The sequence below is a fragment of the Diceros bicornis genome, chromosome 12 (assembly GCF_020826845.1).
Source record: "Diceros bicornis minor isolate mBicDic1 chromosome 12, mDicBic1.mat.cur, whole genome shotgun sequence".
NCBI lineage: Eukaryota > Metazoa > Chordata > Mammalia > Perissodactyla > Rhinocerotidae > Diceros > Diceros bicornis.
This window is the reverse complement of record NC_080751.1, coordinates 15,883,318-15,904,689: the sequence shown is the minus strand read 5'-3', so window position 1 is coordinate 15,904,689 and position 21,372 is coordinate 15,883,318. Positions and strand designations below refer to the sequence as shown.

The 21,372-nt window shown below is 55.8% G+C and overlaps 1 protein-coding gene across 4 annotated transcripts in view; it reads right to left on the bottom strand.

Annotated features, from left to right (window-relative positions):
* The window catches only part of SFXN5 (sideroflexin 5), a 112,993-nt gene that overhangs the window by 10,295 nt on the left and 81,326 nt on the right, over positions 1 to 21,372 (bottom strand). For 2 of the 4 annotated variants that reach the window (XM_058550951.1, XM_058550952.1), the window contains 3 exons: positions 17,127 to 17,242; positions 14,987 to 15,072; positions 8,868 to 8,985 (listed from right to left, as the gene is read on the bottom strand). In XM_058550951.1, coding sequence (XP_058406934.1) covers positions 8,868 to 8,985; positions 14,987 to 15,072; positions 17,127 to 17,242 — 320 coding nt within the window. The remainder of the gene's footprint in view (positions 1 to 8,867; positions 8,986 to 14,986; positions 15,073 to 17,126; positions 17,243 to 21,372) is intronic. The other 2 variants (XM_058550953.1, XM_058550954.1) reach the window with 2 other exon arrangements.

The following is a 21,372-nucleotide window of genomic DNA, read 5'->3' as shown; positions in this document are numbered from 1 at the left end:
GAGCCCCCCAGGTAGCTCAGTATCCCTGTGACTTGTGCACAGTTGGTCCTTGATAACAGCTGAATCAAACTGAACCGAAGCTCCTCACGTGCAGGGATCCTGTTTCATCCTTTTCCACCTCCCCTGTGCGATGTGCACCCCGTGGATGCTCAGGCCCCCTCCCCATTTTGGAGCTTTGCACTGTTCCTGGGTGCCCTCTGGTGGACCAACCTCAGAATCATTCTCTGTCCTCCATCTTCAAAGTCTCGGGGCCTCAGTTTCCCCATATGTGCAGTGGGAAGATTTTCTACCTCCTGGGGCTAGAATGAGGATAATATCAAGAAATGGTTGGGAGAGCCCTTTGGAGCCTCAGAAAACCTGTGGTGCTGCAGAAGGAAGGCAGGACTCCAGGGTCATCCCAGCACCCAGGCCTGGTCCTGCTCGCCCGGTCTCCTCATGGCTCGCAAGCCTGAGCCTTTGCCGTGTTCTAAACACTTTGCACATATCAAAGCTATTAATCCTCTCAACAGAAGCTCTGCACAACCAAGCCTCCTCCCTCCCTGTCCTGAATTCAGTGAGGTATTCTCGAAAGTCCTAGAAAGAACCGGGGAGGGACAGGCTGAGAGGCGGCCCTGCTGAGGCCTGTCACTGGGGCACATGTGTGCATGTTCATGCGTGTGCTCCTGCGTGGGCCTGTGTGCACGCGCAGGTTTGGGGTGGGGGTGTGGGGAACAGGCAACATGACAGGTGGCGTTGGCGTTCCTGGGCTCTGAGCGGCTTTGCCATTCCCATCCGTCCCTCCTGGGGGGTCCTGTGGGCAAACTCCAAGAAAGCAGCGGGCGGGGAGGCGGCAGATTTCTGACAGTAAAAATAGCCCACTTTGGAGTTCAGTAGGGACTGATGAAACCAGTAAATGAGAAAAACCCCAAACAAACATCTCCGAGTAAGGTAGGAGATGGATTTGAGATTGGAGGGGAGGAGGCCCCTGCCTTGGGAGATGGTGAATGCCTGTGGACTCAGGAGGGACACAGTATCCCCTAGTCATTGTCTCTGGCCTCACATCAGCCCTGGAAGAGTAGGAGAAGCAGGAACCAACGGAGTCAAGGAGAGTCCAGGTGAGGCATGCTCTGTATTAGCTGTTGATAACGAGGGTCCGTTCTCAGCCTGAGGGACACCCTATGTGTCGAGGGAGGGAGAAAGGACTGTTGTCCCTCAGAGGGAGATGAGACACAGGAAACACATACCACCAGAGTCTACATGTATGAGGTGAGACAGATCCTGATGGGACTCATCAGGGAGGACTTCCTGGAGGAAGGGTCATTTCTAGAACAGCTTGAATGTAGACATGAACTCATTCAAATGCTTTCTCAGAGAAAGAGAGGCAAGGTGGGGGAGACATTTGCCTCTGGTGTGTCACAGCTCCCAGTCAAGCTGGTTCAACAAAACCATTTTCCTCAGGGCTGGTGATGGCAAGAGAGATGGTAGAGGTTCTGGTGCCCACTGGGGGTACCCACATTCTTTTCCCATAGAGGGACGGCGGCCTCATTGTTTCTCAACTCTGCAAGCTGGAAGGGGCGCAGGATGGGTAGGGAGTAGGGAGTGAGAAGGGAGGTGGCTGAGCTTGACCCTCAGGCACCTCGTTTACAGCATGGGTGTGGCCTCTAAGAGCCGCCCGCTGCAGCCAGGGCTGCGGCCAGGGCGAGATGTGGCTTGTGAGTGGTGTGAGGACATGAGGAGGGCCTTAGACTTCCTCAGAACATGCTCTCAGTGCCCTGGACCCTCGAGGGCTAAGGTGAGAGGGAGGGGTCGGGGGAGTTGGCAGGGCTGATATGGGAGGCTCTGAGCAGGAAGCCCTGGGGGGCTCTGATGTCTTTTCTTCCAGTCAAGGTGTTTGGCAGAAGCTGGAGGGGCAGAGGGAGGGTGGGGAAGGGGTGTCCTGCTGAGGGGTCAGGGAAGGCCAAAGGGCAGGGGCCAAAAAACTGACAGCCAACAGACAACTGCAGGGCAGGCCAAGAGGGCAAACAGGCCCAACAGGATACAACCCTGGCTGCTGGTGAACCTGACTCCTGTCCCCACTTGGCCCCCGCAAAGCTGGTGCATGGAAGAGAGAGACGCACACACTCGGAGAGCCCTCAGCCCTACAGAAGCAGCCCAGGGCCCTCTCCTCCACCTGCAGCCCAGCCAGAGGCACACAGCCCCATCTTTCCTGTGCTCCTGCCCCAGCCCCTAGTGCTGCTGGGAGGCCAGAGGGAGCAAGTGAGGGTCCGGGGCCTACAAAGCATGTTCCGAGGAAGGCTAGGCTCTGCCCATTCACCGTTTGGCACCATTCTCAAGCCATGCCTGGCCCCAGAAGGTGGTTCTCAGAGGGCACACCCATGCTGCAGACGAGACACCCGAGGGTCACCATCTGACTTAAGGTCACACAGCCTGCTGTCACCTCTCATGACTCTAGTGCCAGGGCCCCGTCTCATGGTTTCACTTCCAGAATCCTAATGGGCAGAGCCAGGAAGAAACTTAGTTTCAATACCTTACCTTATAGCTGGGGAAACAGAGGTCTTTAAGGTTAAGACCAAGGTCATAGAGATAGTTGAGGCTGAGGGATGTCAGCCAGAGGAGAGGATGGTGGGCCTGGGTGACATGGGGAGACCCTGGCCCCAACCCCACCTAAGGACAGGGCAGAGCCCCCAGTGGCCCCCACTCCCCCGAGACTCACTCATCCACAGAAAAGCCCCACCTTTTCCTGTGGACACATTTCAACCTCACCAAATCAGCTAATTATTGACAGTTGGTGAAGAAGAGATTTCACTTTTTCCTCCTGTTAAACTGCTCCTAATTAGTTCCCTGTCACCACGGCTGGCTCGCCCGCCCGCCGCTCGCCCGTTCACGCGGTAATCCCGCTGCACAGTGCCTCATTAACCTTTTGCTCCTCTCCTGCCGCCTGCCAACAAGATGAAGACAAAAACAGATTGTCGAACAATGGCTCCGGCTTGTACGTGCAGCCCCGTCCCCAGCCCCTGAGCTCCCAGGGGAATAGCTGGGGGACAGAGAGAGGAATGGGGTGGGGAAGGGAGAGCTCGAGAGGAATCAGGGAAGGGAGAAAGGGGCACAAAGACAGACAGAGACAGAAACAGGCAGGGACGCGGGAGGGGATCTTGGCCAAGGTACTGCTTCTTGCTCCGGGGAGACATGAGGTTCATTAAACGGGATTGGAAGCACTCCCAGGTGGGGAACACTGGCTGCCAGAGTTGGAGAGACATTCACCACACCCTGGGTCAGCCTCTCGTGGCAGCCAAGCCCATGGGCCCGGAGACCGGACCCAGGACATCTCCCTCGAGGGACCCGAGGCACCAGCACGTGTGCATGTGTGTGTGTGTGCGTGTGTCTGGGGGAGGACAGAGATGACCACATTTGCCTGGAACCCAGAGCCCCAATCTCCAGAGAGGCCAGGGCCAGAAAGGCCACCACAAATCAGGCCCCACAGTGCCACGGCGGCCTCCACAACCCAGCTGACCTCGAGTCACCCTGGGCAAGCTCTGGCACAGTCCTCTGCTTTATTTTTATCACCTGACATTTCTTGTTTCTTGGGTTTCTGTCTGTCCTCCCCAGAACGGAGGCTCCCTGAGACCAGGGGGCTATGACAGGAGCCTCCCAGTTACAAGAAGAAGGGGAAAGCATCTTGGTGTCTGTGGGGTGGGGAACAGATTCTGGGTGCAGACGGGCCCGTCCATGCCTGGGTACAGCCCGGCTGAGCCGGCCTTGGCCAATGCCCCACAGCCTTGTTCTGCAGGTCACAGGGTCCACCAGGGCAGACCCCACACTCCCTGCATGGTGACAGGACTGAGGCCTGGAAGGGAGGCCAGACCTTGCGCCCCCCATTCTCACACCCAAGTTAAGGAGGTTCCCCACCTCACCTGCTGGCCCACTAGGCAACACCGCCCCCCCTCCCCCCGCCCCCAGTTCTTTTGTCTAGAGACAAAAGCACAAACACCTACTCCAGAAGGCCCCTTGAACGTGGACATGGATTCCCGTGAAGGGCAGCGGGGCTAGGTGAGGGCTCTGGAATGTTGCTACTGATAAATGAGCAAGGAATCATCTGGGGCTCATTTTATAGTGAGGTGGGGATGGACTGGGGAGGGTTATGGGATCTTCTCTGGGTACAGAGCCCACTCCATCATGGCCAACTTTGTACCTTGGGCAAGGTACTTAACCTTGATGTGCCTCACTTTCCTCGTTTGCAAACAGGGAATAATATTGGTACCCACCTCATAGGACTGTCACGTTCTGGACCCCCATTTCCCTGCCACACCAACCGGGCCCCTCTACTTACTGGACCTAGGAACCCTAAGGAGGCCATGCCTTTCCACCCTGGGCGATGAGCATTCCCTCCCTTTTGCTGTCCTTTCTCCAGGCTCCCAACCCCCAACTCACAGGACACCCAGTGAGTGCAACTTTCTTTGCTCTTCTCCAATGGTTTCCCATCCCTGAGCTCACTTCTCTGAACAAAGAGAGAAACGTGAGTAGCATTCTGCCTCCTAGGCTGCCTTGTCTCGCTGTATCACCCAGTTGCCAAGTCTTGTCAACTCCTCCTAGTGGCCCTGCAGCAGCTCGCTTGCAGAGAACCCCTCCTCCTTGAAATGACTTTGTCCTCAGCATCCATGAAGCAACTCGGCCAGGGCTCTCCCCCTGCCCCTGGTGCTCCTGCCCTTTCTTGACAGCTCTTCTTCCTCCCACAGTGACCTCACCTCTTCCTCGGCTTCAGTTCCTGGTATGCACCGCAAGTTCCATATCTCCAACCAAAATCTCTCCCCAGAGCCTTAGACACCCACATATAACTGTCTAGGTAACATCCCTTGATAGTCGATAATACCTGGGACTGGAAAGGCATTAGGAGGATTTACTACAACAAGGCATATGCAGAGTTCCCAGCATGCTGCCCAGCCGAGCAGATGCTTAGTAAATGGTAGCTGTTGTTATTATTATTTGGAATTTTCATTTTTAAATTAGCACCATTTTAGTAGGCAGAAATACTAATTGGAAAAGAGCAGACAAAACTCTCACCCAGGGATTGAACGGGGGACCTAAGTGCTTTCCTTGACCTTTGGGGTTAGTCAGTTGGAGACCCCACACCCATCACTGCAGGCCAGCCATTCTAGGAACCAGTTCCTAAACTCTATCTCCAAGTCCCCTAATTAATTAATTAGTATTCCAGCAATTACTCCTGTTGACAACCTTGGTGACTCTTGGCAAGGTTGGGTCAGCCCAAGCAAGTCCAGACTTATGGTGGCAAATCCCACTGGCTTCTGGGATGTGAGACACGATCCCTGTACAACAGAAGCAGCACCTCATTAGAGAGAATTAACTGGGAGGATAGATGGGGGAGCAAGTTCCTCTCAGCCACTTGGCTGATGGCCTTGGTGCCATAGGTCACAGATGGGCCTCAAAACCCCCCATAGTGCTCAGGCCCAGCTGCATCCTGTTGGGGTTGATGCAGGTGAGGACAGGGCTCTGAAAATCACGTCCCTACCCTCCTTTCCCAGAGAACAGACAGTATGCAATGACTATATCCTTCCTGCTCTAGAGAAAGAGGCTTGGGTTGCAATGAGAAGGACTTTGGTTAGACACCCAGAAGAACGAACTATTTGAGGCAGGCATGGGGGAAGAGAGGAGTCTGGACTTCGACATGGAGCCTCTGCAAGGCTGGAGCTGCTCACTTAGACTACCTCTCTGCAGTCAGAGCTGGAGGCCCGGGTGGGTGGACGGTGGCCATCTCTCCATTATTTGCCCCAGAGGGACACCTGCCAAAGGCCCACAGCACTCCTAGACTCTTCTCTACCACAGGGTGGCCCCCAGCTCCCGCTTCTCTCCACTGCCCCAGGGTAGGCAAAGTGGTTGAATGAGGAGAGAAAATCCCACAGAACAAGTAGATGCAGCATTTCCTGGGCACTCTGGACTGGGAGTGGGCCTCTGGGTTTTCCTCCCATGTCAGCATCTGGCTTCTGTGACTTTGGGCTGGTCCCTTGGCTGCTCTAGGCTTCCACTTCCCCAGCAGAGCCAAGAGGGTGGTAAACTGGATGACCTTGAAAATCCTTCCAACGGGATGGTCTCCGATTCTGGACCGTGGGGTTTCTCTGCCCTGGGTCCCTCTCCTCCACAGACAGGGAGAGCTACGAGAGCTACTCAGAGCTTCTGAACACAGTGTGCCCACAAGCACTCTGAGCCTCGCCTAGAACCGCAGACTGTGCAGAGAGATGCAGCAGCTTCCAGGGGTGCTGGGCCCAGCCCTTCTAGGATGGGGATGCCAGGACCACTGAGAAGTGCCCTTCCTCCCATCCTTTAAACTTCCAGGCCACCTGGAGTCCTTGGCTCCATTTGGAGTCCCCAAGCATCAGGTAATAGCTGTTCAGCTTTCAAGGGGGGTGGGGGGCGGGCAAGAGGGCAGGGAGGGATAGCCCTGGCTTCACGACAAGGCTGGACCCCATGGACCTCAGGGTGCTGCTGACACAGATTACACAGCAGGCTTCCCATCCCAGTGTGCCTTGGCCCCCCAAGACAGGAGCCCCACCCCTCATAGTTTCCTCCTAAAACTCTGGGCTCCCTGGAGGGAAGTGACTCCAGCCCTCACTCTCCTAGGACCTGGGGCCCCTTATTTTCGACTTCCCTGACTTCCCTCCAGGAACCTGCACCCCTCCCACCACCTCTCTGGAGGATTGAGCAGGCTCAGTCCTGCAATCACAGGTCAGAAGGGCCCGTCTCTGGCCACAGCCTCCGTCTTCCCGTGAGCTCACTTACTCCAAATACCACATTCACTCTTTGACCCCCTTGGGTCTGCCTCTCCATCAGAGTTGCCTTTCCCACTCAGCTTACTCGCCCATCTTCACCTCAACCTACTAGGATCCCAAGAGGGTCCGCTGCTCCTCCTGATCTCTTACCAACCTCCTGAACACCGCACCCAGCGGGAAGAAACCCACAAAGCGAACCCTGTGGCGCCCCCAACAGAAGCTGGCCCCCAGCACCTCTGGGTAGACAGGCCCTTGCCACACCCAAAAACCCATGTCATCCCTTAGCCGTCCCCTCTGCTGACTCCCTGCACCGCCCACCAGGCCTCCCTGACTTCACTGGGCCACTGTCTCTCCCATTGTCCTCTCTGAATGTCTCAAACGGTCTCTGTAGTCCTAACCTCTGACCTCCCTCTTCCTCTCTGCTCAGTCATGAGAATACAGAAGCCATCAGAACAACTTCTGGAACTTCCCCACCCCCGAACCCCACCCCCAACTGCATCTGTTCCCCCCCCCCCCGCCCCATCTACTAAAGTGGTGAGGGGCTCTCCCCCTGCCAAGGCAAATCCCTTGAATCCCTACCCCTGTGCTCTGTCGCTGCCCCCTCATGGACTTTGCTCTCCCATCCTCCTCCTCCCAGTGTCTTCCACTTCTCTCCTGGTGCCTTCCCTGTTGCATTTACACAAGCTCCAGTGGCTCCCCTTTAAAAATGGGAAAAATAAACCAATAAAAGCCTCTCTTGATCCCATATCTCCTTCCAGCTGCGGGTCTGTTTCTCTCTTTTCCCTTGGCGCCAGCCTCTGGACGGAGCAGTCAGCTCCGCGACCCATTTCCTCACCATCAGCTGGGCCCCACGCCTCGGACAGGGTTTGCTTTCATTGCCTGAGACACCAGTGGACACTTCAACCTCACGGAGCCTGACCTCTCAGGAGGGTCTGACCCTGCGGATGGCCCACCACCCAGTGACCCCACTTGGCTCTGTCCTCACTGCCCTGGCCATTCATCCTTGAATACCACCCCCTCCCTGGGGGCCTCCTTTCTCCACACGATCCCGGCTGATCCCACCCACTGCCCTCGCTTCCATTACTGTGTTTATGCCGGTGGCCTCTTCTTCTGTCCCTCATGCCCAGGCCTCTCACCTATATTCCAGACCCAGAGCCAACTGCCCACAGGCACCTGCACTTGCACATTCCTCAGCTCGTCCATCCAACTCAACATGCTGTCCACCCTTAAACCGGCCCCTCCTGTGTCTCCATCTTGTTGAGTAGTACCTACATCTGCCTGGTTGTTTAAAACCAGAAAGCCGGGCACACATCCTGCCGGCTCCCTCTCCCTCCCACCACATGCAGTTCTTCATCAATTCCCGAGGAAGCTGCCTCCTAACTCTCTCTTAAAAGACCCACTTCTCTCAATGCCCACTGCCAACAGCCTGGTCCAAGCCACCATCGTCTCTTACTGGACTCCCGCCACAGCCTCCCGATGGCTCTTTCTCCTCAAGAGCTCCAACCCAGCCTTACGATGCAGCCATGGGGACTGTCCAAAATCAGGAATCTGTAGTTCTGCTTTGCACAGCCCTTCTGAGGACATTCACCCTCTCAGCTTTGGCTTCCCAGTTCCCAGCACCACCTGGCCCCAGGCCCCCTTACCCAGCCCACCTCATCTTGCTCCACTCTGCTCCAGAGGCAGACTTTCCTCAGCTCTTGGAACATGCTGTGTGCCACCTCACCTCAGAACCTTCCCACCAGGTGACCCCAGCCTCCGTGTCCCCTCACCCTCTACACACCTGTCCAACCGCAGCCCATCTCCAGGCCCCAGGGGAATGCCACTTCCCTCTAGGCTCAGTTTGGTCCCCCTACTGTCTCCTCCCACAGCCAGCTGAGCTTCTCCCATCCTAACACTCCTCACCCTTCATTTGCTATTCCAGGTTTCATCGTTGTGTTCACCGCTTGACCCTCAGCTCTGAGAGGTCAGAGCCTGGGCCAGTCTCATCCCCGGTTCTAACCCCAGTGCCTAGCCCAGCGCTAAGGAGTTGGCACTAAATAAGTATTTGTCAATAAATGGCCAAACTGTTTGGTCCTCCCTGTCCTGCCCTTGAGCCCCTCCCCCACTGACCTCTGACATCTGCGGGAAAAGGCTGATGGCCAGCGGCAGGGCCAGGCCGAAGGCTGCCAGGCACACAAGGCTTTGCACAGGGAGGAGCAGCCGGGGGCGCGCCTGCAGGAGAGCCGTCCTATGAGGGAGACAGAAGGAGGGAGCCCCGTGAGACCAGAAGACAGGGTGAGCGGGCCGCTAGCCTCTACGCGAGGTCCCACTGAGTCCCAGGGCCAGGGCAGCACGGCTCTGGGCCAGTGCCAGCCCGTCGCTAAATAGCTGCGGTGGAATTCTGTCTTAGGGGCCTTCCCCAATTGGCACCCCTCTCCCCAGGCTCTGCCCTGAAGGACATTGCTAGTTGAACCCTAACCATAAATCATAAATGAGCACTTGTGGGCACCCACCCTACCATGCACCCAGCCCTGTGCAAAGAAGGCCACATGTGGGGGAGACGAGAGAGAGAAGCTGTCGGCTCCTCCTCCTGGGGGGACACACAGGAGAGTAAAATCGCTCTTGAAGGAGCACGTAATGAAAGAGCAAACAAACCAGAGTAGATGCCAAGTCCAGGGGAGGAGACAAACCACACACACACACACACAGAGGCACACACACGCATACATATATACACGCATACACACATGCACGCACGCATACGCACAGCAGGGAGGGGATGTTCCTCTTCTGTGTATGGGAACAGAACACACTCACTGACTCCCTGGCCAACTGCAATCCAAGAGCCACAGAGAAGGCAACGACTTGCCCAGCACCAAGGCCAGGTCTGCAGAAGGCTGGCGGGGCTGCTGCCTAGACTGCTGACTCCCCGCGAGTGCTGTCACCCTGCACTGCTCCCGGCTCCTGCCTTCGGGACCCTCTGCCAGCTCCATCACTAGCATGTCACAGCTGGCACCCACTCCCCGTGGCAAGCGTCAGAGGTGAGATTCCTGGGCAGGAGAGGGGTATGAAAAACTTCCCGCCAGGGCCCTGGGCCCCCAGCTCCATGACAAAACAGGCTCTCCAGACAGATGAAGGGCCATACCAGCTGGCAAAGACACTTTCATGTATTGTCCATCAGAGCTTTACATTTTCCATAATCCGGCAGGCCCTTTGGTGGGGACCACCAAGCATTCCACTTGGGGAGGCCAGGGTGGGATGCGCCAGCAGGATGGATGACTGGACTGTTTGCCAGGGGGTGCTGGGTGGGCACTACATCTGACCTTGGTAACTGTGTCTCCTCCACGGGACTCAGACTGGCTCCTGCTGTGGAGAGGCTATAATCAGGGCTCTCGCCCCTCCCCTTTTGGAGCAGGGCAGGCTGTGGCCACAGGACAGAGAGGCCCTCCTGGGGGCAGGCAAACCCCACACCACCTTCACCTCCAGGGACAAGAATCCCAAGAGCACCTGGTACTGAGCAGACAGCAAAACGGGGAGCAGCAGTTCTCAAACTTAGTGTTTAGGCAGATGGTTAAAAATGCAGACTCCCAGGGGCCCCTTACCCCCATGAGACCCTGATTCAGTTGGTACTACACCTGGGAATCTGCATTTCAAACAACCCTCCATGAGTCTGACAGGTGGTCCCCAAACCACACTTCTGAGAAACCCAACCCCAGGCTGTTCCTGCTAAGGTACCAATAAGCCCAATTACTTGTAAATTCTATGCAAGTAAAAGGCCTGGGCACAGGAAGCATTGTTCTGGCCCTTCTTACGTGCAGGGAGGAGTGACAATCCTGGTGGCTGGGCTGTGCTCTAGCCCTTCCCACCACTCAGACCCCAAGATCTGTCCAGCTGTTGAATGAAGCCTGAACTGTGCTGCTGGGGAGGAGGATATCCTCAGGATTAAGAGCAGCAGGACAAAGGTGCCCATATCAAGCTCCAGCCCGTCTGACCTTCCCGTCCACCTCAGTCCAGCGCCCCCTCCTCTCCGTCTCCTCCAGGGAAGCCTCACACCCCATGGACTCAGCCCAAAGCCTCCAGGGTTGCCATGGAGTCATGGTGGGGCAGGAAGTAAGGCTGAGACGGGCCCTGAGATCTCTTCAACTCAGATCACCTTCTCCAGCGGGACAAGGAGGTGGGATCCATAGGCTTACTCCACACTTGCACACAGGGCCCGAAGCCTGGCTCTGAAGAGGCTGCACTCCTCCAGTGGCAGTGACTGGGACCTCAGTCCCTGAGGGGGATCAGAGCAGAGGGAGGGGCCAGGAGGTGTGAAGTTCTTGGAGGCACAGCCCTGAGGGTCACTGAGGGCAAGGAAGGTGACAGGGAGAAAGAGTGAAGCTCCCTCCCTGGCAGGTGAGGGGCAGGCCATAGACTCATTCCTTGGGAACTCTGGTGGGCATGCGGGACAGACCCCCTTCCACGTGGGGCTGAGACCTTGGCTCCTCTCTCACGAGTGACTGGCTGAAGTCCCCACTGAGAAAGGGGTCCAGGAAGCACCAGGCCTGTGCTCCGACTCAAGAAGGAGGCAGGCCCGAGACAGCAGCCTAACAGGAGCCTCTGAAGTCCCAGCCCAGAGCAGGCGGGAGAGTGAACACAGCAGGACGGGGGAGGGGAGCAGGAGAGGAAAATGGCAGGGAGGGATTGGAAAGGCAGCTGGGGGAGTTAAAATATGCAGATGGAGAGATGTGCGAATGCCTGGAAAAAGGAAAGACCCGGATTCCAGGGAATGAGGGAGGCTGGGGAGCGGCCTCAGGAACCACCATCCGGGATGGTGGGTTGGGGCCGAACCCCAACCCAGCTGAGACCCAGCCTGTGGGGGAGGGCAAACTCCAGGGCCAGGGATGCAGGGCCGGTGAGAGCAAGCTGCTGCACTGGCCTCTACATTGGAGGGATTATGTTGGGGGGGATGTGATCCCCCAGCCCTGGGTCTGAAACCAACCAGCTTCCTCCTCAGGATAGTGAAGCTGGAATGTGAGCCCTCAGCCCGAGGGGAGAGTGACAGGGGATGTTTCAAGCGTGCGTGCGTGTGTGTGTGTGTGTGTGTGTGTGTGTGTGTGTGTATGTGTGTGTGTGTGTGTGTGTGTTGGAGGACATATGTATCCCCATGTTCTGGGCTGGGACGGAGGCTCCTCTGCTTCTGACTTGAGACTCTTTCCTTTCAGTCTCAGCAACAGGGACACCTGAACACACCAGGCTCCCACATCTCTTAGCCAGCAGGAAACCCAGGACCTCGAGGATCTCTGAGTGCTCCTCCAGAGAGGAGAAACTGAGGCCAGAGGCGAGGCAAGCAGGGCCCCAGCCCGGGCCGCCACACAACAGCTTGTCTCCCATTGCTGTGCATTCCCTCAGCACTTAGAGCACAGTTTTAGTTTGCACTCCATTAATTTGCAAGCAGGCTGCTTTGTAAGTGTTCTTTTGTCTTTTTTCCCTGGTTGTCCTGACTCCCTCACCCAACTGGGGCTCCCTGAGGGTGGCGCTGCCTCCCCCATCAGCCTCCCCCATCAGCCTCCCCAGCAGAGGCCCTGCCACCAGCACCCCTGCTTGGAAAGGGTACGGGGTGCTCAGGGGGCCCCTGCAAAGAGCCAAGGGCCTTTGGGACGGTACCAAATGCAAAGCGTAGCAAATAAGGTGGGGAAGGGGGCAGGTGCCTCATTCTGTAGGTGGGAAACTGAGGCTGAGGGAGTTTCCTTGACCAGCCTGGCTAGAAAGTGGGGGAGCAGGAACCCAGATTTTGTTTTCCTACCAGGAGTCTCGGCTGTCCCTCCTGCCACACAGTCTTGCAGTTCCCTGGAGATATGGGAGGTTAGTAAGTCTTTGAGGGAACAAATGGGGTCTGGTTAGCTTGATATTCTTGGGGGAACCCGGGCTGGACTCTTTCTCCTCCCCAGAGACCCTCCCAGGAGCTTTACGGAAGGACCAACCAAATACACAAGGCTGCCAGAACTGAGCGCTAACCCGGCTCTACCTACCCAAGGGGCTTCTTTGGACCCTGAGCTGAGCCAGACACAGGGCAGCCTGGACGCTGGGCAGATCCCAGAACTAGAACAATCCCCCACCACCTCCCATGCCTTCCGAAGCTGAGTTTAAGTCCCCAAACCAATGGGACACTAACCATCACCCCACTTTCTGTAAATCCAACTCAGATGCCAACCGGGAAGGCATCTCAGACCACATTTTTCCCCAGCAAATTCCAGGTTCGGGATTCAGTAGCCTTGAAGACAGAAGTCCTACTTTCCTCATTTGCCTGGTGGTCTCCCTGTGTGTTCCTGCAGTCACTGGGATGTGGGGACAGCCTCAGTTCACAAGGGTCAGGAGCACAACAGCAATTGCTCCCCTCGGATCTGTTTATTTTTGCTACTTTCATAAGAGGTTAATTTTCTTAAATCCCAGCGCTCAACGTGCCCACCCCTGCTCAGGTACCCCCACCCCTCAACTCCCCCCTCTTCTAGGGTGACGAAGGGATCATCTCGGCTGGACACAGGGCCCCTCATTAGCTGGCCCCGACGAGCACGCTTTGCTTCTGTCACGCTGGACTCCTCAAAGTCCACACAACGGGCCCACACCCTGCCCAGAAGGCCCTCCCACCCCCAGAAACCCTGCCCTGTTCTCAGAGGCAGCCGCAGCCCCTCTCCTCCAGACCAGCCCTCCCTCCCCTCAAGGTCACCTTGGTCTCACCTGCAGTGGACTTGTGTGGGTCATGCCCATCTCTCTTATCAAAATACAGGCTTTCTGAGGCCAGGCCCCCAAATCTGCTCCTCCCCTGTCTCCACGCAGGGCAAGACCCAAGGACATGCTGATTATGCCATGTGATCTGAAGACCCAAGAGGCAGCCCCTGTGGCAGGAAGAGCCCAGCCTTGCAGCCGTATTCCTGGGCCACTCCTGGCTCTGCCATTTCCTAGTGTATGACTATAAGCTTTTGGCCTTCCTTTCCTCATCTGTAAAATGAGGAAATCATACTTACTTCATTGCATTGTTGTGATGGTTAAATAAGATCATTCATTCATTCAACAAACACTGAGCATGTACTATGTGCTGGAACTGTGCTAGATGCTGTGCGGGGCAGTAAACGGAAGGAATTTACTTGCCTCCATGGAGATTATATTCTCGTGGAGAAGACAGATAATAAACAATGAGATAAAGAATCTCAGATATTGATAAGTGCTGTGAATGAAAATACAGCAGTGTAGGGGCAGGGGAGTAACAGGGGGCTCTTATCTCAATGGGGTGGTCGGGAGGCCTCGTGGAAGAGATGGTTTTTGGGCACAGGCCTGGCTGAGAGAGGGCTGAGATCTAGGAAGTACTGAATAGATGTTAGCATCATTATAATTCGTATTGTGGGAATAGGAAGGTCCCCAAACCGGGGAGAAGCCCCTGCCCCAGAGCCCAGGTGGAGTGGCCCACGCTGTCCTTATCCTGCATTGCCCCCAAGCCCAAGCGCAGACTTGAGGGGCCCCCACTCAGGCTAGGCCTCCAGGAGGGCGGGCACGATCACTTCATTTTACCTGCACCTCCATGCTTTTATTCACTTTGCTCCCCACCCAGACCCTGCCCTGCTCCTTGCTGTCCCCCTAGACTCACCCTAGTCCTCAGGGCCTGCCCACACCTGCATGAAGATCGGCCCATCCCTCCCTCCCTGCTCAACCTCTCCTGTGATCAGCATTTCCGTCTTCACGATTCAATTTCACACTCATTAGTTAATAGAATCACTCTATCATTGTTGTTATTATTGTGTTCCCTTATTGCTTTATAGTCATGACAAGTATATGTTCTCAGAACATCCCTCTGGGGGAGGCAGGGAGGTTAGCACTATTTGTACTTTATAAATGGAGAAACTGAGGCTCAGTTAGTGGTGACTTGCTTCATGGTGGATGCCTGAAAGGGGTGACGCTGGCCCCAAATCTAGTCTTCCTACCACAATCTTCCTACCACAATCTTCAGACTCTCTCTTCACAACTGGTCCTGCACTATGCACTAATAGAGCATGTTCACACACACGCACAACTGCACACACACATGCACACAGACATGCACACTACAGAACAGCCAGCTCCTCAGAGCAGGGCCAGCCTGCCTGGGAGAGTCTGGACAAATCGAGGCAGGAGGGCTGCCAGCTGCTCCCTCTCCCTTGCCCTGGGCCAGCCAGTTCCCCTTCCCTCGCCGCCTCCTCCCCGATGGCGGCACCTCTGTCCTGGCTGCCCCAACTCACTTCTCCAGCACAGACATGACGATCGGGGGTAGCACCAGGATAGGCATGGGGAGGACCACTCGCGTCAGCGCTGTCTCCAGCAGGGCCTGAGGGGCAAGCAGAGGCTGTGGTGAACAGGGGTCCTGGGTGGGGGACAGCTGCCTGGCAGCAAACCCCACCCCGGAGCTCCTAGGTGTGTGTAGCACTGCTATGCACATCTGGCTGAATGGAATAATTCATGGAATTGCTCACGAAACTGTATTCCAAACAACAGAAAAAAGCCACCCCCGTCTTCCCACCACACACATTTGAAAAGAGCAGATCCCTGTCACCTGCGACATGGCAGGAAGGGGTGGCAACACAGAAGCAGCCCCAGGGAGGGGCCTGTGCCCAGGGAGGTGCCTCCCAGGTGGCAGGGTGCAGAGGCTGGGGAGGAAGCATATGGAGGACTTAGGATGCTCTAGAAACAAAACAGGTGCTGGAAGAACCAGAACAAACAGCTGGGGCCTGCCGAGCTGCGTGAGGCTCGTGGTGCCGAGGGAGGACAGAAATTCCGGGATTTACTTTTTCTTTCTTTTTGACATCCCTTAAAGTCAAAGATCTGGAAGATCTTTCATCTCCTGGCTCTGGATGAGAGGCTTTCTTAGTGACAAGAGGTTGGCTTTGTAAGGGGTAAATGCTTCTGCTGCGTGTCTGCTGTGTCTCCTACGGGGGCTCCCTCGGGGTTCCTGAGGAGCGGGGACGTGGTCAAGGCACAGCTCAGTGGCAGTGCTGCACTCTGACAGTCATCGTGGGGAGTTCCTTTAACTCCACGGGCTCCCAGCCCTCAGAGAAGGCTCCAGGAATGGCTCGTAGCCCACGGATCTCTGGAGCCTTCCCCCAGACAGCAAGGGGCTGACCCAGCCAAGCTGAGGGAAGCCCAGGCTGCAGAAGACCTGGGGCTTCCCTGCTGTTTGGACCACGAGGAGGAGTTATCACGGTCGGCCTCCCTCACAGCAAGTCAGGGAAGAGGGTACGGCTGGATAGGAGGTTGGGTCAGGTAGGAAACTGAGCCCAAATGCCCTCTGATGATGGGCTCAGGGCTGAAAATCTCTTCCAGGACCTTGGGTCCTTCATGATCAGCCTCAGGAAGGCCCAGGAAAGGGTCCCTCCAGTCTCCTGAACAGGTGTGGGAATGACAGGGGCCCAGAGCCAGTGCGGCAAGCAGAGGATGCAGGGTTGACACTGGCACCCCGGAGCCCTGTGCCCCTCACAAGCCTTGGACAGGCACTCACCTTCCCTGAGACCAGTGGGGAGGGGAGGACAGGGACAAGGAGAGGGGCCTTCCCACACCAGAGGCCATGGAGAAGGCCTCACAGACACAGGGGAGGCTCGGGGCCCCCGTGGGAGCTGATGAGTGACAGTGGCTGGAGCAGAGGTGAATGCTCACAGCTGACCACCGTCCCAGCACTTGGAGGCCAGAGCAGGACAAGCCATTAACCACCATTAGGATAAAGGCTGGAAAGCATAGGGAGATGCACAAACAGACTGGAAATTTTCTTTTTGAATTACAAGTGCTAGAGTGGGTGAGGCTGGTGAAACCAGAAATGAAAGAGGGCCTTCTTGTAACAAAATATCCTTCCCCAAACCATGCCCGTGGCTTCCCCCTCGAGCCTGAAATCCCTCCACCTCGGCCACACTCACTCCTGGGGGAGGTGTCACCTGCAGAAGGGCCTGTTAGCACAGAACCACAAACCACCCGCTCCCAGCCTTCCTCTTCTTATCCAAGAGGATATGAAGGCCCAGGGAGCAGGGCCCTAGGCTCTGGGGAGGGAAAAGAAAGCTCTGGGGCACAGGGGGTTGCTCCTCTGCCCTCACCAATTAACATATCAGAGAAGCTGGGTCCTGAGGGGTTGGGACAAGAGATGGGGCGTTTCACAGTGGTGATGACAGGGCAGTCGGAGAGAAGCAGGGATGTTCGGGGAACAAGCATGGCTGGGAACAGACCTCGAGGCCTGGGGCTCATATCGGGAAGTGGGGACAGGGTGAGGAGGAGAGATCTAGAGGACAGAGCTAGCATGCTGTGGACAGGAGCCCCTGAGAAATGAAAACGTTTACAGAAATCCAACCCCCTCCCTGTTCCTGGCCCCCACCAACCCCCGGAGCCCCGGGGCCGACCCACGTGTCTGGCTGCGATCTTGGAGGAGCCCACGAGGTTGCCATCACCATCCAGAACATCAATCCCTTCTTCCAGCTCCCCATACCGCATCAGGACCACGTTGCAGATATTGGCGCTGGCTGGAGAAAGAGAGGGGAGCAGGGAGCAGGACTGAGGGGGAGGATGGCATTCCGCCTGCTGGAGAAGACCACTGGGCTCCACCCTCGCCCCAGCCTCCCTTCCCCAAGAAATAAAGGTTCTGAGTAAGTGCTGAGTCTGCGTTCAAACGCAGTGGGTGAAGGTATGGTTCTGCTGTGCATCTGCCTATCAGCCTAGTGAGGGACTTGGGGGCCCTTGGGGACCTGGTGAGCAAAGGTAGAAAATAACCAGTGTTAGGGAGGAGGGGGAAACTGTTCAGGGCTTAGAGAGCGACCAGTGATGAAGGATGCTGCTTGCCTCTCCTCAGGAGCAGGCCCCACAGGCAGGCGAAGCGATGCCCATCTGGGAGGGCTCTCTGGCCTGAAGACACATCATTGGCACCTGATGCTCCACCCTCAGCAACTCAGTCCCCTGGGCTGCCTTTCTGGGCATCCTGTTGAAATGCCAGCCCCCCACATTCAGCCCCTTGTTCCTTAGAGTGAATCAAGTTCCTGGAGATTTGCTTCCCTGACAGCAGGTGCCAGAGCAGGCAGGAACCTCAGTGCTCACCCAGCACCGCCCCCTGATCATATGGATGGAAAATCGAAGCTCGGGGGGGGGGGGGGGTGACATCTGAGGTCACACAGCACAGTGGGACAGGGCTGAAAGGCTACAGTGCCTAATTCTTTGGATACCCAGGAGATGGGAGGGTTCGGGGAAGGGGGGTCAGGCAGAGCTAAAGGCATACCTCCTACATTCTTGCTTCAGACTGTTGAGTTTCCCTCTGTGGCCCTGCCCCCCCATCTAAGCTGAGACCATGGGGAGTCAGGCGGAGGGGAGGGTTCCTGGTTCCTTAGTTAAGCACTGGATCCTGGAGTTTGGGGGCCACCTGTCAGCTGGTCACCAGCACAGGGAGCCTCTTTCAGCTCCTCTCTCCTGGGACTCACATGGCCGGGCCTAGGCCAGGACCAGTGCCGGTGCCGACCTCGCCTGAACTCCTCCAGCCCTGCTCCAGGATGGAAGTGGGGGGACTTAGGGGTGGTGGGCGTGTGGGGAGTGGGGGGTGACAAATGTGGAGCCCGCCTGCTTCCCTCCTCCCCCAAAAGCGCCTTGCTGTGTTTAAAGTTTTAATTTTTGCTAATTAATGTCAATTAATTTTGTATAATGAGTGTTTAATTTTGGGGAGTGTGTGAGCCTGGGAGCGACTGCAGTTCTGGGCTGTGAACGCTGATTAGCATCAACACCTGCTGCTTCCCCACTCCCTCCAGTGGGGGGGCACCGGGGTTTGGGGAGCTGGAGGGCGGCAGGGCCTCGTGGGCAGGTGGAGTGGGAGGAGGACCACAGATGCTCCTGGTGCCCGAGCCAGCACTGGGGAGCAGAGTGGTCCAGGGTGCTCGAAGCTGGGGGACAGGGGTCTGCAGGTGAGGGGTGGCTTGAGACTAGGGGGTCTCTGAGCCTCAGTCTCCCGTTTCAATAAAGTGGGGAGGTGGAATAAACAGAGGGGAAGACCGAGATGCTCTGCAGTCTTTGGAGAAGAAAAGCAGGAGACCAAAGACAGTTTTAAAATGTATTTGCAGCACATATGCCATCTCTGAGGAGCTCTCATGTTTCCACACGACACTCAGCCGCAGTGGCAACCACGGGCAGACCTCTTCTGCGTCAGGTCCCTCCTGTCCCCACAGCAGGCACGCTTACCTCTCTTAAACAGTGGCTCTCAACTGGGGGCGATTGTGTGAGTTATTTGGCAACGTTTGGAGACATTTTTGATTATCACGACCTGGGGTGGGGGTATCTAGTGGGCAGAGACCAGAGATGCTGCTAAACATCCTACAGTGCACAGGACAGCCCTCACAACAAAAGATTATCCAGCCCCAAATGTCAGTAGTGCTGATGTTGAAAAAGCCTTGTCTTACACACATCGAGACTGCCAGAAGTAGGAAGGTGCATCTGAGGTAAAGGAGGAGAGGTTGGGAGCCTGGGTTTCAACCCAGCTGGGCTTGGGTTCCAATCCTGGCTGTGCATCTCCCCCTCCTCACCCTCAGAGGTGAGCTCCTGCCAGCCCCAGGGCCCCTTAGGGCTCCCAGGGTGGCCTTGGGAAGGGGGCACCCGGCCTGTGTGTTGGTGACACGCCCTCTAGTGGAGGTAGGCATGCTCTGCATCCCTAACGCCCCTGGGACTACCAGGCCCTCAGTTCTCAGGAGACACAACTGTTGGAGAGGATATTGGGGTTTTCTGTCCTGAAAGGAATCAGTCTCTGCCCTCTGAGAGCCCCTCCACCACCGCCACACCACCACCACCATTCCAGGAAGGGCAAGGCTACAAGAACACGGTCCAGGGGACGAGCATCTGCTTAAGGTCAGGAGCCCTGGCCCACTCTGCCCGGCCTCCCCAGGGGTAGAAGGAGGGACTGCGTTTCGCGCCTCCACAGGATTTCTGGGCGCTGGCTGAGCTCACAGCCTCTGCACCCATGCCCAAGCTAGGGATGTCGGAGACATTGTGTGTGTGTGTGCGTGTAGGAGACAGACAGACAAAGAGAACAGAGAGCATGGATTTGGAGGTGATGGTCGACCAGCCCCAGGCTCATGGTGGCACCTCACTTGCTCTCTGGAATTTCCGAATGTGCAATGTAACCACAGCAGGACACAGCAGGACTTTGGTTCAAACACAAAACCACTTGAGATGAAAGATAAAGCACGAAAGGAAGTGAAAACCGAGCCTCTCTGCCCTCAGACAGCCCCTCTAGGACACTTTTTGGGATGACAATGCTCCCCTCTCTTCTAAGCTTCCTGGATGGAAAAAAAGACAGAGAAAACCCTAAAAGCCACCTCAGAATGACAGCACCCACCCCCAGCCTCCTCCCTCAGAACACCCACAGTTCTCACTGCCTACTCCAAAGGCACATGCCCTGTAAGCTCTTCTGTTGACTGTGTACACCAGTTGTCCATTTTGGGGCACCTGCTGTATGCACAGGTTACTAGCCATCCATGCCTTTGAGCAACAAGAACGCCAGTTTGCTTCAGTGATTTCATTTCCATAATCTCATCCAGAACTTTCAATTCTGCCGTATTCCTTTCAAACCCTCCTTAGTCCCTCCCATCCCACTTCTGGAAAGTCCAGCTCTGGAGACACAGACATTGAGAGCCTAAGCAAATGGAAAAGAGAGACCAACCACGGGCCATGGGTCTCCTTTCCAGCACATCAGCAAGATCTATTATTGACAGTATCAGCAGGTTAATTAAGCAGTCTGTTAGTGATAATGTTAAGAAAGCTGGCACATTTTCAACTCAGATTGACACCATTCAAGACTCAGGCATAACTGATGTTGGAGCAGCAATGCTGGGAGATGTCACAGGATGAGAGAGAGAGAGAGAGAGAGAGAATGAGAGACAGACAGAGAGAGCGACATTGCTTCACACTGATGGCAAGCTCAGTGTCCAGTCCTGGGGAGAATACGCTCTTGACTGCTGCAGGTGTTCTCGCATCAGATCCCTCGCGATGCAAAATCATGCAGATTGTGAACAGCTAATCAAGCACCGTGTGAAAGGGACAGTGTGGAGAAGAAGAAAGAGCAGTAGACAGACAGACAAATGTGCAAGAAAGTTCTCAAAAAGACGACTCCAGGGGAGCTGGCCCCCTGAACCAGCACAGGAACAGACACACAGATCAATGGAGCTGATGGTTCAGAAACACACCCACCTGCAGGGGAAATGAGGCTGCGGTAAAGCAGTTGCGCTGACTCGCAGGGAAAGGACCATTCAAATACGGGGCTGAAGCAATGGGCTATTCATTTAGGGAAAGTAAAACACCATAACTCCTCTGTTCTAAGATGCATTTTCTCATATTTTAATATACTAGAAATCATGATGTGCCTTACAATGGGGGGACCTTACCTGCTCCCTATCACAACCGCCTGTGCATGGGTGAACTTGGCCATGTGTAGAGGTATCTGTTCATTCAAGTGTCACCTCAACTGCCCACAGCAATCCACACAGAATTTGAACTTAAACTTAGATTCCTAATTGTTGCCTAAAACATCTTTTTAAAACTTACACTATAATGGAGCACGGACATGAAAAGTTATTGTACATGCAGAATATCGTCTGCCAGCTACCAGGCAATGCAATTAAAGGCA